The sequence below is a fragment of the Drosophila novamexicana genome, unplaced genomic scaffold (genome assembly GCF_003285875.2).
Source record: "Drosophila novamexicana strain 15010-1031.04,08,12 unplaced genomic scaffold, DnovRS2.1 tig00000689-arrow-pilon, whole genome shotgun sequence".
Taxonomy (NCBI): Eukaryota; Metazoa; Arthropoda; class Insecta; order Diptera; family Drosophilidae; genus Drosophila; species Drosophila novamexicana.
Genome location: NW_020824818.1, coordinates 2,443,056 through 2,470,060, shown reverse-complemented (window position 1 = coordinate 2,470,060; position 27,005 = coordinate 2,443,056). Strand labels below are relative to the sequence as shown.

The window sequence follows — 27,005 nt, the reverse complement described above, 5'->3', positions numbered from 1 at the left end:
TGATGATAATTGTGCAATTTTCTATCCATCAAAAACGCATCCAAGCCATTCAGAACTAAGTACGTATGAAAGGTGAACATTTTATGTACAGCACAGCGCATTTGACTAGGTTCAATACAGAAGAAATCAAGACATTCGTGATTGTTGCAAGCCATTTTAATTAAGCAGCATACAATTGAATGAATAAAAAATTAAAGTGATTACAATTTATTTAGATCAATTTTTAATAAATCATTTTATTATCAGCACTTTTACTGTAATTGAGCATATTTTACAACACTCAAGCTCAGCAATGCTCCTTTGCCAGCACCTAATGCAATTGTTTGAAAAAAAAACATTTTACAACATTCGTAAACTATATTGTTTCGTAATTTAAAATAACATTTACTTTAAGTCATACATATTCTTAATTTTTGCGTACTAAGTGTATTCTACAAATATTTAATACAATATAAAACTAAAGTATGCTGTTAGCTTCAAATAGATAAGTAAATAATAAACAATAAATTTTGTTAAATAATAATAATATATCACAAAATATATTTTAAAAGAAACAAGCAGTGTTTAAATAATCAGCTGAAATTAATAATATTTACCAAGTTCTAAAATAGCAGCATACTGTGCTGGAAGGTACGATATTTGATATTTGAAAATAACGATTTAAGTGTTGTAAAACGTAACAATTGAAGTGCTGTCAAATTTAACAGATTTTAACAGATGCAGGTAACTAATGTGTACAAGTGTTTTGAGGAATTTTAATTGTTTATAATTACTAACTTTAGAAATAGTATAAGACTTAAAGTCAGATAAATACTAAGAAACTTAAGGCTAAAATTATGCTGGACATTACTTCAAGCAGCAAACTGTAGTATTTGTGTGGCTTGAGCTGCGCTAACCAAATGAACAGCTGCAAGTCAGAGGTTTTATTTACACCAAAAACGACAGGCACAATCAACGATGTCGACAGGATGGCAGCAGGGCAACAATATGACAGGAGCATCAACAGAAACAGCAAAAGAGCTTGAAAGATTAGTGAGAACGCACCAGGCTGGCCGGGACATTGTTTGGATTGCATAAACAAACGGCGGCCCAGGCACAGGCCCTGTACGGCACACGGCACAAGGCATCGGATAGAGCAACAACTTTCCAGTGCTGGGGCTATGACAAACTGCCGGTCAAATTTAATATTGGTCTATGCCGCCTGGTCACATATATTACTTAGTTAACCCATACGAATACATTGTGAATCATATGAACGACTGGAACTCATAAAGTATTCATTAATTGGAAACGCGCGCGCCTGCCTAACTGACCAATTGCCGAGGATTGTAGCTGGTAAAAACCGAACCATTTGTCAAATTTGAAATTCAGTCTCGTTTCGGACGTTCGGGCAGCAGAACCTGCATATATTTGTACCACACAGTACCGCAATCGCAGCCACAAATCAGAGGCAATATCACGCTTTATGGGGTATGGTAACGGCCAAGCCTGAAATAACCGGCGCTATGTAGTAAACAATTTTCCTGTGCGTGTTGCCAACGAAAAATGTTAACGTGTCGCCCAGAGATACCAAAAGAGCGAAACCACATACAATAACAAATACGAAAAAAATATACAATATAAAGTTCTACAAAAAAAAAACAAAAAACCAAAAAAATATAAAAGAAAACAGAGTCTAGCAAAATAATAAGAGTGCATATAGTTGAAACGTTGGTGGAAAGTTCCATTTGATTTTCATAACCAAGCGCACTGAACTCTCACCCTCTCTCAATATATGCGTTAATTGAGTGGGGCACGAGTGGAAAAACAGGCAAAAGACATTGCGAAAATTCAGCTATACTGGCCACCGAATGGATAATGGGTATTTGTTTAGACACAGGTAAGCAATGCGCCAGCTGTACAAATTCAACTTTTGTCCAACAGGCCTCAAATAACACAGCCGGCCCAAAGCAACAGTCAAAACAAACAGCCAGAATGTAGAATAATCAGGTTACCGAAAAAGCAAAAAAAAAGTCCAAAAAGAAAATAATGTACAAAACTATTCTGCATGCGACGTGTTTAATATGACGTACTTGAAGATGCCTTAAAAATATTTTGATAAGTAAAAGTCAAAAGTCAAGTAAGTAAAAGTAAAAAAATATATGCTCATTTTGAAGTAGGTTAGATAACTGTTTAGTTCGCTTTTATAATTTTATTTTCCTTGGCATAAATCAATATTTCTCATAGTTGGGTTGAACAGTAGCCTTATCTAGTTGCTTAGATTAAGGATAATAAAAACTTTTAAGAGAGCAAACAAGAAAAAGCTTTGCTTGTAAGCAATAAAGTTTAATTTTTCGTTAAATTTTCCTCTAGTCCGTGTTCCACATTTAAGTTATTGTCAGTGCATAGCACATATAATAATTGTAGTTATAAGTTAATACAAATTGTATCGACACATGTGCTGATTGGGACTGCATAAACCCTAAGTAAAAGCTGACCGTAGATAAGCTTTGAATACTGCCATTAATGTTGAACTGAAAGACAAATGCGAAATGATGAAATTAATTAAGCACAATTTGATTTTGATTTGTGCTGCTTCTGCAGTTCTAAGGCCAACAATATGTCTCAATCTCTTGTGGAAAACACTTGAATATACAAAACGCTTTGACAAAATATAACAAAGGACCTTGCACAAACGCTATAATTTGTGGTGGGCGCTTGTGTTGTGCACGGCCTCGTCGATAGGTCCTTGGACATGTTCGTTGACCATCAAACAGGCAATAAACTAATATAAAAATCCGAAACGCATACAAAAACAAATCCAAAAAAAGAGAGACAGAATAACAAGGCAAATCGCTTTATGTGCTCTGAAAAGGGATAGCAACAATAACAAAACAACATGTCAATTAAATAGAACTGCAGGAAAATCAATAGAAGAAAAAAATGTCACAGGAATGTAGAATACACGAGCTGCAAAGCCTGAGAACCAGTTCTAATCGCAGACCCCACTGGAAATACGCGAAATTGTTGGCGTTGCGGCCGAGAGTAGGCAACGCTTTTGCGCAGCTGATTTTCCATGAATGAAAATACATAACACATATATACGAATCGGCCTAGAATGACGCATGCTGGCGCCGAGTCTGCAATTAAATAATTGTTAAACATATATTTTAATGATATGTTTGGCGTTTTGTGCACTGTACAGTTAATTTCCTACCCCCCAACAAATTGCTTCCGGTCTGTGGCAGGAATAGCACTAATGCCGTTTGGCACGTAACAAGGCGGGGCGCTAACTTGGCAGCACATCCGGTTTCCGGTCCTGTTAATGTCCCAGTCCTGCTCAACTGTTGCTTTGGGGCGCGTTATTTTGTTCCCGCCCTTGTGTGTAGCCCATCAAATCGAATTATGTACGAACATTATTTTTTAGATGCCAGCGCGGCACAAGATACCGGCGAACCAGGCAACGATTGGAATCATACACGGAATCGAAATGGCCCAAATGCCGGACCTGGCAGCGTTATGGCACTGAACGGCAATGGGCGGCTCGGTTCGGGCAACATCGCTGCTATCGATATGCAAAATGCTGGAAAGATCAAATTCGATCCGCCCAAGGTGCCAGTGATATTTGTTTTAGGCGGCCCAGGTAGTGGCAAGGTCACCCATTGCGATACTTTCATGCAGGAGCGACGCGGTGTTACGCACATCAATATGATGGATCTGCTGCAGCAATATGCAATGGGAAGTGGTACGTTTTTGTTTTTGCTTTCAACAAATTCAATTCATTAGAAATATTTCTTTTTCTATATATACCATATAAATATTAGATACATATATATATCCCACAAGATATATAAATGATGATATTATAAAATTGACCTTAAATTTATTCCCATACGTAATAAATAAATTAATACCTATGGTAAATATATACATGGTATTTATACAATAAAATAAAATTATTAATAATACACTTATAATTTATTTAAATGTATTAAAAACAATCGTAAAGGAAATCAAGATCATTCTTCTATCATTCGAGTTCCGTCTTTCCACAAAATCATATTTTCAAGGTTTCTTAAAAGGTGCACTAATTATTTTTAGCATGTTGTAGCCGTATTTTACGTTTCTGGCTACAGTAGTGGTCGGCAAAGAAATTGTCACATCTAAAGAATAGTAGAGGCCAGCCACTAAATCTTATCCTATATGGAAAAATTAGAATGCAACGAAATCAAGAATAAAACATATTAAAAACAAAACGGTAAGGGTATCTTCGGAAGATGTAACACCCTTGTGGACATTTCCCTATTTGCCAGAAGAGTTGTCCATGAATGTCCGAATAGTCTATATTTTGTATATATAATAATTTAGATTAGCAAAGTATTTAGTTTTTTTGAACAAATTAGGCAGATGCTAATTTTAAATTTAGATCATGTTTTTGGGCCGCATCTTGGCAAGCTAAAATTTGATCCAATAACTGGGTTCAAGAATATGTCAAACCAATCTTAATCAGAGTTTAGTTACGTTCGCTGTTATAAAATAAATTTATTTAATTTTAATTGATGACAATCAAATTTCAGATATGCAAGACTTTTCGCAACTGTCGTCGAAAACAGTCACCGAGGTGTTGATGTTGGAAATGAAAATGGCTCCAGCTGCCAAAGCATACCTAATATCTGGATATCCACGTTCCATGCGCGACGTTGTCGAATATTCCGAGAAGGTAATTCCCCAATTACACAATCTTAAGCAATATTTATTTATATATTTATATTGTCGAACATACAGACTTACTCGTATTTATTATGAAACATATTTGGACTATTTTGTATTTATGGGTTTTTATGTGTTTGTTCAGCAAATTGCTGTTCAACCATTTGAACTAATTAGCTGCCAAATGGGTGGACGTTTATTTGTTAAAGCCCAATTCCCATGAATTTTGAGACGTACACATAACAATAAAATATACTTATGCACATACCTATACTCAGGCATATGTATATGCTAATTGGCTGAAGTGGCCTCCAGAGGCACATTGGGCTTTACATAATGCTACAGGTAGAGGTCTGGTTTAATTAATGTTACCAATATAAGGTGTACTCGATTTTCTAAATTTATGAGCCCAATTATTAAAGAGCTTCTGGAATAAACGATTTTTTTATGTCAAACAACTTCGTTTACTTTGAGAATGTTTTTAAAATCATTTTTTTAGATAACTAACATGAAAAAATATTCTATTGGCGTTTAATAAAACTTCAATCGTAATTAAAATAGGAAATAAAAGTATTTGAGCCAAAAATTGAATAAATTAGGAAGGTCAGAACTTCAGATAAGAAAATACCCTGTAGTCTACTTGAATTTTCCTCCAGAATTTATTAGTTTAAAATAAAGGATGGTGAATTTTAGCCCTCGGCTGTAAAAATGAAGTCATTGTTTGTCATGTTTGTGGCATAACGATGATGTTTAAATATATTTATAGTGCAAAAATTAATGCCTTTATTACCGTAAGAGAAAATGTATTTAAATTTATAAAACCAATTATTCAATTTCAGATACAAGTCGTAAATGGCGTTATCCTAATATCCTGGCGCCAGTCGGTGCTGCAGAAACAAATCGATTATGGCGCTAAATTAGGTCATGTTGTACTCTCCTTAGCCAAAATGGAATTGGAAAATTTCTTTAAAAATGTGATGCCAGTCGCTGATTATTTTGATCAAAGCGACATGCTGTTGGCCGTGAGTAGCAAATAAATTCTACACATCTACAAATTGGCTTTAATCATATTCATCTAAACTTTGCAGGTAAATGGCGAGCGTGCGCCTACAGAAGTGTATAAAGACTTTCGCACCGCTGTGCTTGACATACTGAGCACGCTCGAGAATCAAGAGGCCATACTGAATGGAGTTACAGGTATGGGCAGAGGGATACATGATATACCCGGCAGTATAGTTAGCGTAGACACCGCACCTAGTCAAGCCCAAGCGCCTCACATTACAGACCAAGTCGTCGCACCTGTGCCACGTGAGCGCAATGTCACAAACGCTGTGATATCTCACATAGCCGCCAATACGGTCACAGCTGCAGCGACTCTCAGAACAGGCGGCACCAGTGCGGATGACGACAGTGGCGTAGTTGTCACCCAGCAGCCGAAGCTGACTCATGCCGGCAACAGCATGGATGCCAGCGATGAACCGGAGCCAACCATACCGCCCATTATTTGGGTAATTGGCGGTCCGGGCAGTAACAAGGCCACACTGTGCTTAAAGGCGATTAGCCTGAATCCGGGCTGGTCGCACATCAGGTAAGCCCTAAGCTAAACACACTTGATTCCTGATCCTCAACAGTTTCGTTTGCATGGATACAGCGTGGGTCGTCTACTGCGCAACATTACGGACACTGCGCCACGTGCCAACACCGAGAGCTATGCCGTCAAAGAGGCTCTTGCTGCTGGCGAAATGGCCCCAGAGAAGTCGCTGAATCAACTGCTGGATAACAATATACGTCAACTGCAGGATAAATCGGGCATTATCATTGACGGATATCCACGCAATCTGCAGCAGGTCAAATACTTTGAAAATAAGGTGGGTCAATTGGCTAGTCTCTTAAATGGAATCTTCATGGTAAATGTTAATATGTTCATGTTAAAGTTCACAAAAATATTAGCCAAATTCTCTGCTATTTTATCAAATTCTTGTCTGTTAAATTTATCAGTTAGTTTGCCTTCCAGCTAAATATTTACTAGCAATTTATTAATCCCCATTTGCAACTAGGCATTAACAATTAGAATGGAATGAAGAGCCCTTAATTTAAGCAATTCAATTGTTGCTGACTTACAGATCGAGAATGTTATTTAAAATATCTTGATGTACTTACGTATTTATGTATCTACATTTCTAAGCCTTAGCAATAAATATGCTCAGAAGTCAGTTGGAATCTGAAATTAAAAATAAGCAAAAAAAACGTTGCTGGTATTAATTTGATTTTACAATTCGAATTAAGCGCATTTAATCAAATTGATATTTCATCCCAAAATGGCTTAGATGGTAACACTTGCTTATATAATCGGAGTAGATATTATTATTAGATCATCGACCCCGTTGGGCACATGTGTTCTTGTTCATGTCCATCCGTTTATATGTTTATATGTATTTTGTTGAAACTCTGTAACTGCTGACTCTATCATCACCTTCATAGGACAAATTTGTGCTATTTATTGACGAGTTAGAATCTACGAAGCAAGCAGATGTTAGAACCCTAATAATATTAAGATGATTTATCGTATAACTGCTCAAATTTAGTTAAAATGAAAGTCTAACTATAAAATCGAATAGAAATATTTCGCACACTAGCTTCATATTTAAAAGAGTATATACTCTTGGGTTTTTTGATTACTATTGTATGTTTGTTCCGTAGATAATTATAATCACATTTCCATTAAAAATAATTATTTTTGAGATAACTCAATATTACTCAGATAAAAAAAATAACTTCAATTCAATTTCCATTCCAGTACAAACAACGTCCACCCACCATACTATTGGACTGCTCAAAATTACAGCTGGGTCGGGGACGTATAGACGATACGGTCTCCTCGTTTCGACGTCGTCTGGAGCTATTCCGTGAGCAGACCTTGCCTATGCTGAAGACAATGGACAGCAGCAATCGGTTACAGATTGTAAGTTGGCAAATCCCATTACGCGCCAGATAACTCAATATATGTTGGTTTTCTGCTAAGGTCGATGGCGACACGGACAGTCCCTCCGTACAGCGCGAATTCGAGCGGCTTATACGGAATCACATTCAACAGTTGACCAATAAGCTTGAGGGCGAGGATGCCTCCGAGACGCTGGGCAATCACGTGATGCGCAACGAACAAACGGATGCCATACTGCATGATCTGGAAACGAATGTGCCGGGTGCGGTGCCCACGATCAGTCATCATGTTAGCATGATGAATGGCCATCTGAAGAGTCGGGGCAGTGCTCTGGTAAGCGCTAAAAGACCCACACAAATGATGAACGGACATGTGGCTGGACGACCTGGCACTGGGCCGGTAGCGCCGCTTGCTCAACCCGTCGATTTTCGCCACATGCTCGAGGAGGCCGAACGCTATCCGGTGGATTCGTATATGTAGCATCGGACGAGTATAGGATAAAGAAGATCTTATTAAAGAGTTTTATAGTTTTTATAAGCGGAATTCGTTAGGCCCAAGTTCTATTGTTAATGTTGTTTTGTTGGTATTTAATATTTTATAGAATGGCGCCACTTAGCTGGCGGTTTTTGATATACTTAGTATTTAATAATGGCTAAAAAGAATTGAGGCCAATTTATTTTCATTGCATTCAAGTTTGAATAAGTTTAGTAGATAAACACAGTGACATACACCTTAATAACTCGTAAGTGCCTTCACTAAAGGTTTCAATACAATTGAAGGTAGCATTACGAATAGCAAAAAGCTTAGAGTGAAAGAAAAACAAACTTATTTATAACTAAATTTAAAAGAACACTTTAAAAGCTATAATGAATAAATAAAAGGAACGACCAAATGTAGATTTTTAAATCTGTGCAAAATACCTAGACTATATTTGCATTTCATATTCAATACCCTTCAAACTTATTTCCTTCGCATTTTTGCTTAGATTGCAAGTTTTGTTTTTTAATTCAAGATCATGACTTTTCTTTGGTTACCAAAGAAGTCAAAAATCTATATATATGTAATATATTAGTGGTATATATATTTTTATATACAAGTATATTATTTAATTTCTTAAAAATGCTAATAATTGTAGTTATTTTATATTTAAAGTCCACTTTGTTTCATTTTAAGTTTATTGCATTGCTTTTATTTCTAATAATTTATAATTTTATAATTTATTTATAGCACCGAACAGCGCCAAGTAGCGCTATCAGCCAAGAAAATCTCTGGGCCTTTTTGGTGTAGTATGGGCTGAAATGGTTTAGCTTCATTGAACATCTTATTGCTCCCGTATTGTTCTTTGTATTTTAACATTAGGCGATTTGAGAATGGGACATGAATCTTCGGCTCAATCTTGATACGATTCTGCCTCCTCATCATTTCCATTTGTGTTTTCATAGTTATGGCCGTTGCAGTTTTATACTTAGATGTTATTTTAATATTATTTTTGGAATCAAACATCATTCGAGGCTTTAATGCGCCCACGTTCTGTTCATTACCTTCAAGTGGAGGAGCCAATCGACTGTCAGAATTGTAGTTCAGCGGCTGGAAGTGTAGTTCAGACTGAGCCACAGTTTTTATTTCGTAGTCAGGCTGCAAAATTCGAACAATTTGGCGCTTGGAGTTGCCCCTAGGCATCTGCATTGGAGTCTTTAGAATTTTTGGTAATGATACGGGTTTTACTTCCTTCCATTGTCTGATAACGTCGTAAATATCACGATTTTGCATTGGCCCCTTTAAAATTGTGGGAGATGATATTGGCGTTTCCAGCTTTGTTGCTTCGAATTGAGCAGGCAATCGAAGGCCTGAATTGTGGCAGTAAGATTTATACGGAGTTTGAATTCCTGTAGACTGCTCGTTCGTTGTTTCCATTAGTTGATCCTTTGGCATATTTTTGCATTGGGACTTGCCTATTTCAGCCATCTGGGTTGAAGTTTTTGGAAGATTTGGGCTTGACATTGGCTTTCCCTGCTTGTTTGCTTCGTATAGAGAAGCTAATCGAAAACCTGAGTTCTGGCAATAGGATTTATACGTTTCCGGATAGACCTGTAGCTCACGCCGAGCTTCAGTTTGTACTATGGCATCAGGCTGCTCATTGATTGTCTTTAATTGCATATTTTTACACTGGGCCTTGCCAATTTTATCCGTTTGGTTTGCAGTTTGCGTAAGATTTGGGTATGATATTGGCTTTCCCTGCTTGATTGCTTCGAATAGAGAAGCCAATCGAAAACCTGAATTCTGACAATAGTTCTTATACGCATCCGATTGGAGCTGTAGTACACGCTGAGCCTCATTTTGTAAAATGGCATCGGGCTGCTCGTTGACCGTATGCATTTGAATATTTTTGTACATGGACTTGCCTTTTTTAACCATCCGGTTAGAAGTTTTTTTTATGTTGGTGGTTTTTGATTCCCTTTGAATTTGTGGGTGTTGCTTTATATCTTCGTCAGTTTCAAGTTTTTGCTTCTTGACTGCTGAAAGCTTCCTTTTTGTTTGAGTAGCTCGCGAACGCTTCAGTGCCTTCGGCTTGGCAATTAATGATATACCGGAACCTATTTCCTTGTCCAACTCATTGGTAAGTTTAACGGTAATCTTTATTTTAAATTTCGAGTCCTGAGTGTTCATGTTCTCTTCTTCAGAAGAACCTTTGGTCTGTGAGCGGGTCAAAACCGAAAAAGTTTTATTTTTAGCATTATTTTTTTTCTTATTATTTTTGAATGAGAATTTTCGCGATTTTACAATTTTCATTTTGTCACTTTTAATGAATTAAATAAGTTGTTAAGTAAGAGATCCGTTTACTGCGAAAACACTGCAATTAATGAAAACTGTCGCAGCTTTATCGCTGTCAAAAGACAAACACATCGCAATTAAATGACACAAAAAAGTGTTGGTCAATGTCGATAACAACGATGAAGTTATCGAATAGTCAGTGCAGAAAAACGTCAGTTGTCTGGACACGAATATAAGTTAGGATTATTCTGAATATAATAATTTTTATTTTGCCACAAAGTAGACATGCAAATTTAATAAGATAACCAACGAATTTAAAGTGTCGCTAAAGTCGTTAGCTTCATTTTTTTCCAGTTGTCCATAAAACCATCTAATTTTGCTTTCGGATAGCAAAAGCAGAACTTTTTCGCAATTTTATCGTCAATGCATTCTGCATGTTTCCGGTAACTATTCAATCGACTTATATCCGGTACATGTAAATAATCCATGGTCTTCAGTTCGCGATTATAACGAATCGTAGTCTGAAATTTGCCGATTTCAGGATAGGTGCGGAAACGCAACCGATAAGTGACAATTGATCCATACATCGTCTCTTTGCCATTCTCCTCAAACAGCACCTTCTTTTCCGCATATTCCATATCCTGGAGTAAAATACGCTGACATAAATGATTGTGCTGATGTACCAGCATCCAGCGATTGATATGATACACAATTTGCTTTCCAATTAAATACATATCCCCGGTTAGGGGTTGCCTTACGAACTCGTTGCAAGTGCACCAATGTTCGCCGATGCAAGCGTCCTCACAGCTGCGCTCCTCTGGCAGAGGATGTAGCAGTGACTGGCTGCTGGGACAACTGGGCAGAGGGGGTAGCTCCGCTCGAGTCGAGGCGTTAAGTCGGAGAATATGCCTCAGCGTATTATGCAGATCATAGTTCGAACTCAAGCGATTGCGATTCATATACAAAGCCTCAGCATAGTTGGGATAGGTGTTACGGAACCAGGGTGGCAAGTATATGTGCAGCATAGGTAAACGCTCTTCCAGAAAATTATCCGACAATTCTAAAAGATCGCCAAATCGTGCACCATGATCGCTCATAAGTATAACGATGGACTTCTCAAACAGCTCATGATGCTTCAATTGATGCAGGTAATCCACGAATTTCCCATCCAAGCTTGAGGCGGCAAAGTAAAAGTCATGAGTAAATGTACAGCTCCAAAAAAAGCCAAACATTGGCTGGTCCAGTTCCTCCGCAAAACGTGAAGTAAACTGTAAACAAAAGTCGTTCACATACGAGATGCTCAGCCGACGCCCAATACAGTATTGATACCCAAACCTTTGATATATGTTCATAGAGCGACTAATGCCTATTAGAAAAGGGCGTAGGTAATAATCGACTGGCTCCTTAATGAAGCCAGGAAAACCCATTGCAAATAAACCTTCATCTATGGTATCTTCCCCTAGAGCTGTTGCATAGCCAGCGCTTTTATAATCTCTCCAAATCAAAGGCAACTGGTCCAAACAGCCTTCAGAGTTCAGATCACAAACATTTCCTAATTCTGTCAACTTGTGACCCGTCAGCACCGGCATCAAGTTAAGTAAAGTGCTGTCCTCAAGCTTGTTATAGCCCTCCATTTCAAACCAGCCTTCTTGCCTTACGAATTTCGCCGTCTCCGGCATTGTCCGCTGAAAGTTCATGCGTGACATGCTGTCCAATCCGAGGATTATAACGCTGGGCTGACGTTCCAGTGGATGGGTTTCTATTCGTGCGCTCTTCTTGTTTGCACGGACCAAGGCGAATGCATCCCGTTGCAGAATCCTTGAAGCATTGTTTGCATCATGACACTCGGCAATAATTCCGCGTACGTGTTGCGGCAGCGTGCATTGCTGATCAAAGTAGACTGGCCGATGTACCCTAAATGGAGTGAATTGCCCAATTGTAAAAATTATGCTGATTATGCCGAGTTAAAGATTCAAGTGGCTTACTGGCTATTGCGTTCCTGATTTTCCTTGACGCTCCGGGTTACCTCACGATAGTTGCACCGATACCTGGCTACGCGGAGATTCAGTTTTCTCATTACCTCCCTATTGACATGCAGATTGTACTGATCCGTATCACGGTCGTAGTTCAGAGAAAAGAGATCCGACGTATTCGTGCAGACCTTGAGTTTGGTTGGATTATATACCTCCATTACCTCCCGCGAGAAGGGATCGGCATAGGGCATCTTGCATTTCGTACTATTTACAAAATAACGTGATGGCTTTGTCTCTTGGCTTGGACTTTTCTCGAATTCAAAATTGTTGATTACATCCTCAGCTACATTATCATCGGGTGATTCCGTTTTTGTTTCCTGCTGATCTGCGGCAATTCGAGCTGCCATTTTGCCTCTTTGGACCATTTCGCGCAGTTGCTTTTCTCTTGCAATAAAGTCTGCCTTTAGCCAGCCCGGAGTCATCTCCTTTGATACGGGTGGAAAAGACTCGAAACTATTTTTAGGATCATCCTTTTTATCTCTATGACTAAGCCAAATAAATATTAATAAAACTCCAAAGAATATGATAAGGTATTTGCGTATTAATATCATCGTTTTACGTCTTGGCATTCCCTTAAAACTAATTTTATAATGTTTTTGATTTTAGCCGGTGTTGTTGAGTAATATTTGAAACATTGCTGAGACTAGTTGATAATTATAAATGCCAAGAGTTCTTTGTTCATATGAAACAATTTGGAAGATATGTTAAATGAGTAATTTTCCAGCTCATGAGGCTCACGCTGCTAGAATGTACTCTCCCCGTGAAAATAAGTCTACAGTTCCCTTCAAAAAATTGAAATTGTTGTGGCAGTTTTATTTGCAAATTTTATTTCAACTTGGAGTCCCTCGGTCGTTGATATCAATCACATCATATAAAAACTTTAGACGTGCTTTTAAACAAGCGCAAAACATCTTGGCAGTGCGATCAGAAACGCAAAATGACTCATTCCGATAGGAATTCAAACGTGTTATAAATTCCTCGCGTACCTGCACCTTACCTTCCCAGTCAGTCAAAAACGTTGCACGAAACAGGCCCCCATTTGGCTGGGTGGTGAACTTGATGCGATATGTCTGGAGTCTACTGGACGGCATCACATCATTTCCATTTTCATCAAAGTTCTGCTTGCGCTCAGCTCTTTGTAATTTCGCGAGCTTTAAACGATAACACTTTTTTTCATAATTATTTCTACTCAGATACATGTTTATACGATAGACAACTATCCTGGCCCAGTAGTTCAGTAAATGGCTGCGAGGCACTTGTGTATACGAGTCGCAGGAGCACCAGTGCTCGGGTATGGACGCATCCTCGCAACTGCGGTTGACGGGCAAAATTTGAAGTAGCGATTGACATTTTAAGCAAGCCGATTCCAATAATAAGCTAGGATCCGCCTGCTGGAGAAAGTTCTTAACGGTCAAATGCAAATCTAAGGTGGAGCTCAAACGATGACGATTCACGTCAAGAGCATGCGCGACCTCTGGATACTGCTGCCGATACCAGGGAGGCAAATAAATGTGCAGCATAGGCAATCGCTCTTCCAAAAAGCTTGATGACAGCTCCATCAAATGTCCCTGGCGTTGGCCATGATCACTAAACAATATGACAATTGTTTTTTCGAACAAACGATGCTTCGCGAAAAGCTCGAAGTAACGCACAAAATCCTTGTCCACACTTGCCGCGCCTCTAAAGTCATCATGACTAAAGCTATTTGACCAAAATATACCAAAGACTGGTTTTGGCGTCTCGTCGACAAAACGCTGTATCAGCTGAAGACAATAGTCGAACACGTACCGGAAACTTTGCCTGCGGCCCAGACAGTAGTCGTAGCCATAGTGTTGTACCGTAACCAATAGCTGCTGGATGACCATTAGGAAAGGGCGTAGATAGTAATCCACAGGCTGTTGAATGAATCCTGGCAAAATATAGTGAAAAGTATCAATGCTGGGCGTGTCCTCAGCATAGGCAGTCAGATAGCCAGCATTCCGAAAATTATTCCAGAGGTAGTTAAATGAGTCGAAACAGCCTGGCTCTTGCACATCGCACTTGGATCGCCACTGACGCGATGTAAGACCCGTCAACAGAGCAAGCATATTGGGTAATGTATTATCGCCAATCTTGTTAAAGCCAAGCATCTCATACCAGCCCGGCTGACGCACAAACTGGGCTGTGCGCGGCATTGTCCTCTGGAAGTTCATCTGCGACATGGAATCAATACCCAGCATTATTACGCTAGGATGGGTCCGACTGCGTGCTTCGTCGCGTTTCTCGTCTCGATCGGCTTGATACTGGATAAAGGAAAATGCGTTGCGCTGTATAATTCGCGATCTGTTGTGGTACTCAAAACACTCTACTATGATACCTTGAATGTGACGAGGTACGGCCCAATCTTGTTTAAAATATCTGGGCCCAAAATTCCTAAAAGTGAAATGGTTACATAAACATTAATGAACCCCTTTAACTATAACAACTGATTGATATTCAACAGTCGTGAAACCTGTTGTGAATCAATCGATAAACACACCAGGTAAGGGAATCATTCGGTCCACGTATTATCTCAAAGTAGGCACAGCCAAAGTCAGACTTTAAATTCGGTAATAGTTTCATGGACATAAGTTCGTTAACGTGTATGATATATTGTTTCTTCTGCCGATCAAATCGAACGGTTAATAAGTCTGGCTGATTCGTACATTCCTTAAATTTGGGCGTCGTAAAAATGTTCATGACTTCTTTGGAAAATGGATCAACTCGTGGTATTTTGCATTTGTGATCAAAGACACAGAAATCTTTGATTCGGGTAGGAGGTTTATCGACGTCTTTGCGCATCGTGGATTTCACATGGAATCGGCTTGAATGTATTGTTGTGGATTGTGTTCTTTTCTCAACCCCATCATTCGTATCACGCTTAATAAGTATAAAAATAAAAATAAGTAAAAAAGCGACAAGAGCAAGTTTTCCATTTTTGAAGGCTAGGCGACGAAACATTGTTGTAGTTATGAATTTCTCGAATTTGTGAAACAAACGCAAAGGCCTATTTCATAGTAAAATGTTAATGTTAAATGTTAATACATATATCAAAGGACGTTTTTCTTAATTTAAAGCTTTTATTGCTTTGAATAAAATACAATTCAATAATAAATTGTAGTCTTATTTTGTTTATTTTAATTTGCATTTGTATTAGACTAAAATAGGTTGATATTACAACTAAACATTTTACTTTTGCATTTTCTAATTATTTCTTAAATAATTTAATTATCAGTTTCAATATTTCTCATTTTGCAAATCTGTTGGCCACACACATTTTTCTTTTTTCTTAAATGCTGAAATTTTTAGGTCGATGGTCTGCAAATGCAAAACTGCTTGGCTCTGGGTGAAGTCACGCAGTGAGAGTCATTTCGATAGACATTCAAACGTTCTATCAGCTCCTCGCGTACTGTCACGACATTACCATTCAGATTGGTAAAAACTGTTGCGCGAAACGCACCTTTTGGTCGAGTTGTAAGCCTCAAGCGATACGAATAAAATCCATCATATGATTTCATCTCGTTACCATTAACATCCAAGTACTGCTTGCGATACGCTCTTAACAAATTCTTAAACTCCAAGCGGTAACACTGCCCGTCATAATTATTCACCCTCAGATATTGCCTTATGCGATATACAACTAACTTCGCCATTGCTTTCACCGAAACGCTTTTTGGCACTCTGGTATGCGGCTCGCAGCTGCAACAATGACTTGGAATTGCGGCATCGTAGCAACTTCGATTGACGGGCAGAATCTCAAATAATGTCTTACATGATGCGCATGGTAGCTGATATGAAATGCCAGGATGCACCTGCAGAAGCAGTTTCTTAATGGTCAAATGCAAGTCTACGGTGGAGCTCAACCGACGACGATTCACGTCAAGTGCATGCACGACTGTTGGATACTGCTTTCGATACCAGGGAGGTAAATAAATGTGCAGCATAGGCAATCGCTCTTCCAAAAAGCTAGATGACAGATCCATCAGCGGTCCCTTGTGTTGTCCATGCAGGCTGAACAGAATGACAACTGCTCTCTCGAATAAGCCATGCTCCTTGAATTGCTCAAGGTAGCTCACAAAATCCTTATCCACATTTGCCGCTCCACTAAAATCGTCATAACTAAAACTTTTCGTCCAGAAGATTCCAAAGAAGGGCTTTGGCGTCTCGTGTACAAAACGCTGAACCAGCTGAAGACAATAGTCAAAAACGTACCGGAAACTCGGTTTGCGGCCCAAACAGTAGTCGTATTGAAGGCGTTTGACCTTTGTCATGATCTTTTCAAATGCTTTCATTATAGGATTTAGATAATAATCTACCGGCCGTCGAGTGAAATTAAAGGTGGCAATGTCCTCGGCATAGGCTGTCAAGTAACCGGAATTGTGAAAATGATTCCAAAGGAAAGCGATTGCGTCTAGACAGCCCGGCTTCCTTATATTGCAAAATGACAGCCACTGTTGCGGTGATCGGCCCGTTAATAAAATTATGAAATTGTGGAATATACTATCGCCAATCTTGTTATAGCCAAGCATCTCAAACCAGCCCGGCTGACGCACAAATTGAGCTGTGCGCGGCATTGTCCTCTGGAAGTTCATCTGCGACATGGAATCAATACCCAGCATTATTACGCTAGGTAAGGTCCGACTTCGTTCTTCATCGTTCTTGTCGTTGCAATTGACTGGATACTGGACAAAGGAAAATGCGTCGCGTTGTAGGACTCGTGATCTGTTGCGCAAATCAAAACATTCTACTACAATACCCTGAACGTGGCGAGGTACGATCCAATCCCGTTCAGAAAAAATTGATCTTTTGTTCCTAGAAGTGAAATAGTCACCATAAGCTTTGAAATTGAAAAAACTTCTAGCTGATGCTGTAACAATCTTCAACTGGAACAATTTAATACGCACCAGGTAAGGGAATCATCTGGTCCTCGAATTATCTCATGAAAAACACAGCCATAGTCGGAAATATTTGGAAACAGCTGAACGAACAGAGACTCATTGAATTTTACTATATATTGCTTCTCCTTCAGGTGATATCGTACGGTAAATAAATCGGGTTGATCTGTACATTTCTCAAATTTGGGAGGCTTAAAAATATTCATGACATCCTCGGAAAATGGATCAAGTCGTGGAATTTTACACTTATGGTCTAAGACCCAGAAATAGTTCTTTGACGAAGAAATTTTATCGGGCTTAGCGCTAATCGATGACTGCACACTAACTAAACTTGAGCGATTTAGAGAGGGTTGTGTACTTTCCTCAACTACAACAACGTTTGCATCACGATTTACAAATATGAAAATAAATAAAAGAACAACGATGGCAATTATAAGTTTACCATTATTATTCACTAGGCGAAACATTGTTGTAGCTTATGGATTTGTTTTGTGTGAGATTTAATTGAAAGCCTTCTATTAAATTGTAAGCAAATGTTGTTTTATTTAATAATTAGGCATATAATTTGGATATGGTTATGGAAAGTACACTTCCGTTCGATTGATTCTTCTTAGTCTCTTTGGGGTATTTCTGAACATATCTATTCATGGAGTTGTATGCATTTAAACTCAGGAACTTTGCGACTAAAACTCTACAGAAGGGATTTCCAATAGAGCCATAAAAAATGTTTAAGGTAAACCCCTTCGTTATTTAGTATATAGTAAGCAATACAAGATACCGTTGTTGATACCTCGCGTCATGTAATGGATATCTATAAACCAATCATGCTGAAGGTTTGCACGAATGAGTCGGATCTTTTTTAGCTGAGATGCGACTTGAACACAACGCCCTACAGTCTGTATGTAAATGGACAGGTGTTGCTCGAACTGAATCCTTTCGGCGATCGTTTACCGTGTAACTATCGTGTGGTTATAAGTAGCGTGCAAGCTAATTATCGCATAACTTCTATTCCGAGTTCTTAACGTATCCGAAACTTTCAGGATATTTCGTCCTATCCTCTTTTGGGAGTCCACGTTGGTGGAAAATATCAATGGAATTTTTGTTCAATGTCACGATGCACAAAACGATTTAAGAGTTTTCCCTAGTTCAAGATGACTTTCTTGAGGAAAAAAACCATTCATCATCTTATTAATAAACTACGGTTGCGTATTCGTAAAATTCCCAAAATTGGTAAAAATTCCGGTTAACACTGCGCTTTGAATATTTGCAAGTGCCAGATATGACTCATTAATGCATTTCCAACTGAAGCTACCTGTATGTCGCATGGAGAGAAAGTTCTGCCTTTGTTATTCTTACCACTTAAGTCTAATCATGAGAAACTGGCGAGAAAAAAACTTGGTAATCTGACCAAATAAATTAAAACATTCGTAAGCTATAAGTATTTATTCCATTACATTGTCAGTGTTGGAATAAAACAAGGTAATTTAATTTAAAGTGAGGTGCAACGCCTTTTGGCTTGAGCTGTTTAAATTGTGTTATGAATTTATTTACTTGTTTTCCTTAGTCCAGCGAAAGGTTTTATTTCAGAATCGCCATGTTCGACGCAACTCGGCTTGAAAGTTTTTCTGTAGTTGACTTAAGTAAATTAATTTACCAGCTTGATAATAACTCAGTAGGCTCTTTATCAAAACTATAAATCAACAAACTTTAACACTTCTAACAACGACAATGTATCGTTGCCTGGGTAGCAATAAGGGAAAGGTTCTACTTGCCATCTTTTTACTGCTATGCATCTTTATATTTGTCAACCGGCATACAAATGATATAGTGGAACATTCAAGCAACGTTAATAAAAAAGCACTGACCAAGCCGAAATCGTTAAGGACACTCAATGGACAGTTTACGGCACGCAAAGCAGCTTTTAAAGCATCCTCAGACATGGATTTCAATGTTTTTGATCACAAATGCAAAATACCACGACCTAATCCATTTTCCGAAGACGTTATGAGTATTTTTGAGCCCCCCAAATTTAAGGAATGTGCAGATCAGCCCGATTTATTCACCGTCCAATATGATCTAAAGGAGAAACAATATATCTTACAATACAATGAGTCTCTATTAGTTGAGCTCGTTCCAAATATTTCCGACTATGGCTGTGCTTGTCACGAGCTACATCGAGCTCAAGATGATTCCCTTACATGGTGTGTATTGAATTATCCCCTTGTTGGGGCATAAACGAAATCTTTTTCATTTTACGACATGCTGAACATTTCGATTTTAGGAACATAATATCCCCATTTTCCTGCCATGATTGGACGGTGCCTCGTCGCGTTCAAGGTATTGTAGTGGAATGTTTTGAGTTGCGCAACAGATCACGAGTCCTACAACGCGACGCATTTTCCTTTGTCCAGTATCCAGTCAATTGCAACGACAAGAGCGACGAAGAGCGCAGTCTGACCTATCCTAGTGTTATAATGCTGGGCATTGATTCCATGTCGCAGATGAACTTCCAGAGGACAATGCCGCTCACAGCACACTTTGTGCGTCAACCGGGCTGGTATGAGATGCTTGGCCATAACACTATAAGTGATGGTCCCTTCACCAATATGATAACTCTATTGACGGGCAGCTTGCCGCAAGAGTGGAAAAATTATTGCGATATAAAGAAGCCGGGCTGTCTAGACGCACTCACTTACCTCTGGAATCATTATCATAATGCTGGCTATCAGACAGCCTATGCCGAGGACACTCCCACCTTTGTTCTTACACGACAGCCGGTGGATTATTATCTTAATCCTATAATGAAAGCCTTCGAGAAGATCATGGCAAAGGTCAAACGCTTTCAATACGACTACTGTTTGGGCCGCAAACCGAATTTCCGGTACGTTTTTGACTATTGTCTTCAGCTGGTTCAGCGTTTTGTACACGAGACGCCAAAGCCCTTCTTTGGAATCTTCTGGACGAAAAGTTTTAGTTATGACGATTTTAGTGGAGCGGCAAATGTGGATAAGGATTTTGTGAGCTACCTTGAGCAGTTCAAGGAGCATGGCTTATTCGAGAGAGCAGTTGTCATTCTGTTCAGCCTGCATGGACAACACAAGGGACCGCTGATGGATCTGTCATCTAGCTTTTTGGAAGAGCGATTGCCTATGCTGCACATTTATTTACCACCCTGGTATCGAAAGCAGTATCCAACAGTCGGGCATGCACTTGACGTGAATCGTCGTCGGTTGAGCTCCACCGTAGACTTGCACTTAACCATTAAAGCGCTGCTTCTGCAGGTACGCCCGTCATTGCGCTTTGAGAAAACCTGCCAGGACTGTAAGTCGTTACTTGAAGTCATTCCAGATAAACGCTCTTGTAAGGATGCCTGGGTACAGGATCACTGGTGTAGCTGTGAGCCGTATACCCAAGAGCCAATTACCGAATCAATTGAGATATTGGCAAAGACAATTGTTTACCGCATAAATCAATTTATATTTAGTACTAATTACACCATGCAGTGCTATCATTTGGAGTTAAAAAGTGTGCTGAGAGCCGAAAGCAAGATAAACTTTGATTTTAATGGACTTCAAGTGCCGCCACCCGATGAAATGGAAAGGTATCGGATTCAGTTCACTACTCGACCAAGAGGCAAATTTCGTGGAATAGTATTAAGTAACGTGCAAGCTAATGTCGTGGAAATGCCAGAGGCACACATAAGCCGCTTAGAACCCCATGGCAGTTGTGTACAAGAACCCTTAGCCGCAAAATATTGCGTTTGCCGACCTTCTAAATAATGTTCATCAATAAAGTCAATTATCATTATTACCCATGCAGATGGTATTATAATTTTGTCTCAAAATGTGTAACGCATAGAAGGAGACATCTCGCCCCATCTCTTGATCAGTATCAACAGCCAAGTCGATTCAGCCATGTCCGTCTGTCCGTCTATCTGTTTCTATGCGAACTAATCTCTCAGTTTTAAGGCTATCGTCTTGAAACTTTGCATTGGTCTGACTTTGTGTTGCAGGCAATACATATGTCTGAACCGGCTGGATCGGGCCACTATATCATAAGCGCTCGAATTTAAGGAGTAAAAGTTCATGGTGCACAGAGTCGAACACCTTAATGAAGTTAGTGTAAATGACGTCATTTGTTATTTGCATTTAAGAAAGGAAAGCATTATTTATTAGAGAATTAAAATCAAGCAGATTGGTCGTAGTTGACCGATTCTTTGTGAATTCATGGTGAACAGAGGAGACAACTTATATGCAGAAATGCTGCAAAGTCAGTTTCTTCGAATAACAGGGATAGCGGATAGTTTTCAATGCCCCTGTGTTTTTTTAAATCAGATTTTCCACCTTGTGGAGATTCTTTCCAAAGATATGGAAAAACAGAAAATTCTAGGGATATATTAAAAAGCTATAGCAATGGACGAAAAAGGGAAGCACTACCTTTCATGAATAGATAACTAGAAATATTGTTAGGCCCGGCAAAGTAAAAAGATTTATAGCAGAAATGAGGGAGGAATGGTAAATAATGGGTGCAAATATAGAACTGGAGCAGGAAATTGTATAAGGGTTATTAGACAGAGGATTAAGTTAATGGGAAATAACTAGCAAAAAGGTTAGCAGCATCAGAATCATTGCTAGCTTAAACCATCCCGAGGCAAAATTAAGATGGCAAAATTTAAAACAAAACAATAAAACCTACCCGGATTCTGGAAAAATTGCCTTTTGAAACGAGTAAGATAATTCTCATAGCACTGAGAATTAAACCTAGAAATATATTTGCTATACAGTTTGCTTTGCTAGCTTTGGGTAATATAATTTGATGCGTCGCATTTAATTAACTTATCATCGTTTATGTGAGAAGAAACCTTTTTGGAGTGGACTTCCTTGGTTATTTAATCAATTAAATATAACAAACTTGGTTGATAAGTCAGATTAGACTGCCCTATAAAAGTAGGCAAATCTCAATAAGATTCGGCAAATTAACTGTTAGAAAATTGTCTCTATTGGCGACACGTTGTTCTCATTCGCTTTAAGCAATTTTCTTTTATTTATTTTTTTTTTTCGCATGCATTATGTCAGAGATTCTCGGAAATGTTACATTTCCGTCATTATGGGCGTACTATCTTATTCCATCTTGTTCGAAGATTTCTATCAAAAAGAGTCATGTTTGTTGATAAAAATTAGTAGCTAGCAACAATAGAACAAAATTTGTTTATTTGTATCGAGATTTTTGATATTGATAAACATTGAAACTCTGTGACATATCAGTGAAATTCAGTTTACGGGGACCTGCCGCCAAAGTGAAACTAAAAAAATATATAAATGCTTATAAAGTGTTTATAGTCAATAAGGTATCTGTGTAATTAATTTATGCAAATGGTGGTAACAATTTAAGTTAGACATGTCCAAGGAGCTTAGACCAGGCGTTTGGCAGATTCCACCCGCAACTATGGAAAACGGTAGTTTACTACTTTTAGATTTTATTTTTTAATGATCTTTATTTAAATTCATTTGAGATGTGTTTTAAATTTTAATTTGGTGGGAACGTTCCGTTTAAATTTTGAAGCAGAAAACTGTTCCGACTAGTTGTCTACATGATCAATATAATTATAATAAAAGCTGGCTAGGCCTTGATATCACTAAAGCATATACAATATAATTTGGCAATTTTATCACTAATACAAGTAGAATCATCTTTATAGGAATTCGTACGACTGATATTCTCCACATTCACGTCTACAGCTTCTGTTTTATTGTTAAAAACAACTGTGGCCTCAAAATCGGCGCTGTTCTGTATCACCTTAAACTTGGTGCGATAAACGGCGATTTCGAGTTCGGGTAAATCATCCTCCCAACTGACGTCTACGCTCATTTTAATTTCCGTTCGATGTATATAATTTAATGTGAGATTGCTGCATAAATGGCTGAGATTCTTGTGCACAAAGTACTCGTTCATGCGATCTATAACACGTGGCGCAATTCGATTAGTCCAATGGAGTTGATCGATATTTCGATACGGATGGCAGGTGCACCAATGCTCCGCGATGCCCGCCTCAGAACAGGTGCGATTTTCAGCGATTGGATAGAACAGAGATTGACAGGTGGGGCAATCGTAGGATCTCGGTAGAGCCGGACCATCCGGAGTGCCGCCAATCTCGATGATATGCTTCAGAGTGTTGTGCAGATCAAAATTGGAGCTCAGGCGATGTTGGTTCAAGGCCAGGGCTTCAGTAAACTGCGGATACTGTTGTCGGAACCAGGGAGGCAAATAGATAAACATCATGGGCAGGCGTTCCTCCAAATAACCCTCGGCTAAACTTAATAAACTGCCATAGCGTACACCATGATCGGCAAAGAATATCATAATTGTGTGCTCCATGGATCCATCCTTTTCGAAGTTTATCAAATCACCCAGAACCTTATGCTGCATGGCCGATGGCATAAAGTAATCATCGTGACTGAAATGATTCGTCCAGAACATGCCCCAAATGGGTCTCTCCTCCACATAACGCTGCATGAACTGTCTGCCGTAATCATAGATATAACTATTGGCCAGCCGGCGGCCATAGCAATAGGTCATGCGGCAACCAGGACAATTATAGTTGTCCGCCTCGCACTCGAGAGCGCGCAGAAATGGACGAAAATAGTAATCGGTGGGTTTTTTGGTAAAGCCCGGCTTTAGGTAACTAAACGTATTCGATGGGCTCTCATCCTCCGCATAAGCAGTCAAGTAGCTGGCATTGCTAAAGTACTTCCAGATCATGGGAATCTCATCGAGGCAGCCACTTTTGTCCGTATCGCAAACATGCTCTTTGGCCTTCTCCGGCGAATAGCCACTCAGTATGGCAAATATATTGGGAAATGAATTGTCGCCCACCTGTAAATTGAGCAGTTCAGCAGTTTGAGACTAGAAACATTCGACTATACTACCTTATTGTAGCCCTGCATTTCGTACCAGCCGGGTCCCTGTAGATGCTTATATACCAAGGGCATAGTGCGACGTAAATTAATTCGGGATAATGTATCGATGCCATACATTATAACACTTGGTTTGCGTGGATGTGTCTTAATAGATGGTTTAGTAGTATTCATATTCGGCCGATATTGTATGAAAATGTAGGCATCCTTTTGCAGCTTGACAGACGGTATCTCGGCAGTCTCGCACTGCAGCATCAGGCCCTCAACGTGAAGTGGCACTACATAGTCCTGAGAGAAATACTTGCTTGGCTTAAGCCTGTGCGAACACAAAGGGAATACTTTGAAAGGAAGCTCTGGGGTAAGCTCTGCATAAATTTACATATCATAAGTTTCCGCCTTTTCGCCATGCTGTATCTCACGATAGAAGCAATTGAACTCCCGTTCACTCGAGTTGAGCAGCTTCTTAGCCACGGGTTCATTGATATGCAAAACATAACGCTGTCGATTGACATCGTAGAGAGCCGAAACTAGTTCACTTTCGTTAGAACAAGGTATAAACTTGCGCGGCGTGTAGATTTTTAAGGCCTCGGCCGAAAACGGATTTATATAGGGTATCATGCACTGTGAGGTATGCACAAAATGCTTTGGCACCTCAATCTTGGGCGAACTATTAGCCAAATTAGGTGTTGGAATCGCACTAACCACTTCAGTTTTACTACGCATTGTTGGTTCGATTTCAATATTTTTATACGGTGCATATAGCATGAAAATAATGATCAGGATTAGACAAAAGAAGAACCATTTGAAGAGCAAGTGACCGGTGGCAAGACGAGCACCCATGGTGTGCTAATAGACGCGAACCAAACTCAACTAAACGCCAATTTTGAGGAGTAGCCGTCGTCGTCTTTAACATTCTGACATATTGGTTGACTTTATCAGCATACAACCATTGGTTCCCTTTAACGCGTGCTACATGCTTGAACATACTACATAAGAGTCTGCACCTGAGCAACGGTTTCTTAACAATTCAACAAGGCCAATTACTCAAATTGAGCTTATAATGGTACCACCTCAACAAATGTTAGGCCCTCGCATGTGTCATTTTTTAAGTGCGATAACTTAAGAGTAGATTAATAATAAAATTTAACAAAAATGTATAAATTTCATTAATTTGTTGGCAATAACAGAACTCAACTAAATTCCGAAACAAAACAAACTCTGTTAAATGTCTTCTAATTGTTATTTATGTTAAGTATAATTTCAATATCGAATAGTATCAGAATATCTATAAATATAAAATTCTTATTTATTTCATTTGAGAGATACAGGCTCTAATGTTTTGATCAGAAGTAACATATTATCCAATTTGGTTGGCAATCTCATCCATTAACTCTTTGACTTCAAGCTAGTATGACATACATTTATATACCCGTTACAGAACCATTTGAAAAACTGATTTCAACAATTTAAATTGGCAATAAGAACATTTTTCGAAATATTCACCAAACATAATTACAATTTTTACCAATTGTGTAAAAGTAAAACCTTTTTTAACAATGGAGCTAACTGTTCAATTTAACAGTTCGTGCTTGGCGCTTTGTAATATACGTGTTCTTTACATGATTCGAAAGTCACACATTCCCCAATTTAAATACAACAACTTGTTTACTTAAGTTGCAATCTGTTCTTGTAAAAATACCTTATGTTTTATTATAATGTCACGAGCGTGCGAAAAAAAAGTGTTACCCAAATGAAAAGCAAATAAAAATTGTTTTTTAAACGATTTCAAATTGATTCAAATTCAAATAAAAAAACCAAATGGTAGAGTATCCGGTTTTCGCAGAAATGAAAGATAAGCACATTTTGTGGCAACGCGACGAATATTTTACAGGTATATACGGACTTGTTTTTGGCAGTTATGTTCAGATAGAAAGAACATGCAGCACATGGCAACTTACGCAGAAGTCGATCGTGTACTACAACTTTATACTTTTAGGAAGAACATAACTAAACGCTATCTGCGGCATATAAACTATGAAATACCCTTGCAAAATGTTGGCTTATGAGTTTGCATATGTGTGAGGGGATTTCTGAAGCTCGCTGAGTTCTGATTTTGGCCAAGATATCTCGAAGAACATAACATTTTTCGTTATAAATAGGTACGTACTTATAAATATGTACGCAATATATTATTTCGAATAAAAGTTCACAGAAAAGTTTAATTTTTTTTTATAATATAGCGGTTTGATCCGGTCGTGTCACCGATATATAAATATATATTTATCTATATCTATTTATAAATTGATGGTGTCAAAGATGCCTCCTTCCATGTATAGTACATTCCATGAGAAAATTATAATAACTCTATAAAGCCATAGACAAAACACACATTGAGGGTACTGAACTCGAGCTTCGGTACATGAGCAATTTCTGTAACATAGATAAGAGTATCGAACGATGTAAGAGCATTCGCACATTTCAAAATTTACAATAACTGATTCAGTTTGAAAGAAAATTAAAAATCAAGTAAGAGTACATTAGTCGGAAGTGATGGACTATGGAGTTGCTTCCTTCTACCCTTTTTCCACTTTACAAGAGATTTATGCTGGCGAACGTATACTACTAATCAAATTTGCCATGCTGTTGCCTTTTAATTTTACAGCAGGAATCTTCGATCCCATAGAGGTATCAAATATATTTAAGATATAACATCCAATTCGCCACCTTTTATATAGAACGTTCC

The 27,005-nt window shown here is 38.6% G+C and overlaps 6 protein-coding genes across 9 annotated transcripts; 2 read left to right on the top strand and 4 right to left on the bottom strand.

Moving 5' to 3' along the window:
- The first annotated feature begins 631 nt into the window (after window positions 1–631).
- Window positions 632–8,466, top strand: LOC115763035 (adenylate kinase isoenzyme 5). Of its 3 annotated transcripts, XM_030705448.1 has the most exons (10): window positions 632–723; window positions 783–1,879; window positions 3,407–3,724; window positions 4,557–4,699; window positions 5,529–5,711; window positions 5,778–5,886; window positions 5,974–6,277; window positions 6,341–6,557; window positions 7,487–7,651; window positions 7,712–8,466. In XM_030705448.1, the coding sequence occupies exons 2-10, from the start codon at window positions 1,858–1,860 to the stop codon at window positions 8,108–8,110; spliced, it is 1,860 nt and encodes a 619-aa protein (XP_030561308.1). In that variant the 5' UTR covers window positions 632–723; window positions 783–1,857; the 3' UTR covers window positions 8,111–8,466. The 3 variants fall into 3 exon arrangements, with proteins under 3 accessions (XP_030561308.1, XP_030561306.1, XP_030561307.1); XM_030705446.1 differs by having other exon boundaries at window positions 5,778–6,277; window positions 7,712–8,110; XM_030705447.1 differs by lacking the exon at window positions 632–723 and having other exon boundaries at window positions 1,858–1,879; window positions 5,778–6,277.
- Window positions 8,467–10,654: 2,188 nt separating this feature from the next.
- Window positions 10,655–13,073, bottom strand: LOC115763048. The gene is made up of 2 exons (XM_030705472.1): window positions 12,388–13,073; window positions 10,655–12,316 (listed from the first exon to the last, which is right to left on the bottom strand). Exons 1-2 carry the CDS (start codon window positions 13,002–13,004, stop codon window positions 10,717–10,719), a joined length of 2,217 nt encoding a protein of 738 aa, XP_030561332.1. The 5' UTR covers window positions 13,005–13,073; the 3' UTR covers window positions 10,655–10,716.
- A 90-nt stretch (window positions 13,074–13,163) lies between these two features.
- Window positions 13,164–15,438, bottom strand: LOC115763049. Of its 2 annotated transcripts, XM_030705474.1 has the most exons (3): window positions 14,954–15,042; window positions 14,792–14,847; window positions 13,164–14,717 (listed from the first exon to the last, which is right to left on the bottom strand). In XM_030705474.1, the coding sequence occupies exons 1-3, from the start codon at window positions 14,967–14,969 to the stop codon at window positions 13,266–13,268; spliced, it is 1,524 nt and encodes a 507-aa protein (XP_030561334.1). In that variant the 5' UTR covers window positions 14,970–15,042; the 3' UTR covers window positions 13,164–13,265. The 2 variants fall into 2 exon arrangements, with proteins under 2 accessions (XP_030561334.1, XP_030561333.1); XM_030705473.1 differs by having other exon boundaries at window positions 13,164–14,847; window positions 14,954–15,438.
- Window positions 15,439–15,592: 154 nt separating this feature from the next.
- Window positions 15,593–17,843, bottom strand: LOC115763235. The gene is made up of 2 exons (XM_030705711.1): window positions 17,358–17,843; window positions 15,593–17,265 (listed from the first exon to the last, which is right to left on the bottom strand). The coding sequence occupies exons 1-2, from the start codon at window positions 17,813–17,815 to the stop codon at window positions 15,759–15,761; spliced, it is 1,965 nt and encodes a 654-aa protein (XP_030561571.1). The 5' UTR covers window positions 17,816–17,843; the 3' UTR covers window positions 15,593–15,758.
- A 1,187-nt stretch (window positions 17,844–19,030) lies between these two features.
- Window positions 19,031–21,147, top strand: LOC115763223. Its single transcript, XM_030705697.1, has 2 exons — window positions 19,031–19,549; window positions 19,630–21,147. Exons 1-2 carry the CDS (start codon window positions 19,077–19,079, stop codon window positions 21,125–21,127), a joined length of 1,971 nt encoding a protein of 656 aa, XP_030561557.1. The 5' UTR covers window positions 19,031–19,076; the 3' UTR covers window positions 21,128–21,147.
- A 1,820-nt stretch (window positions 21,148–22,967) lies between these two features.
- On the bottom strand, window positions 22,968–25,102 carry LOC115763274. The gene is made up of 3 exons (XM_030705753.1): window positions 24,642–25,102; window positions 24,275–24,578; window positions 22,968–24,221 (listed from the first exon to the last, which is right to left on the bottom strand). The coding sequence occupies exons 1-3, from the start codon at window positions 25,100–25,102 to the stop codon at window positions 22,968–22,970; spliced, it is 2,019 nt and encodes a 672-aa protein (XP_030561613.1).
- Between the last annotated feature and the right edge of the window lie 1,903 nt (window positions 25,103–27,005).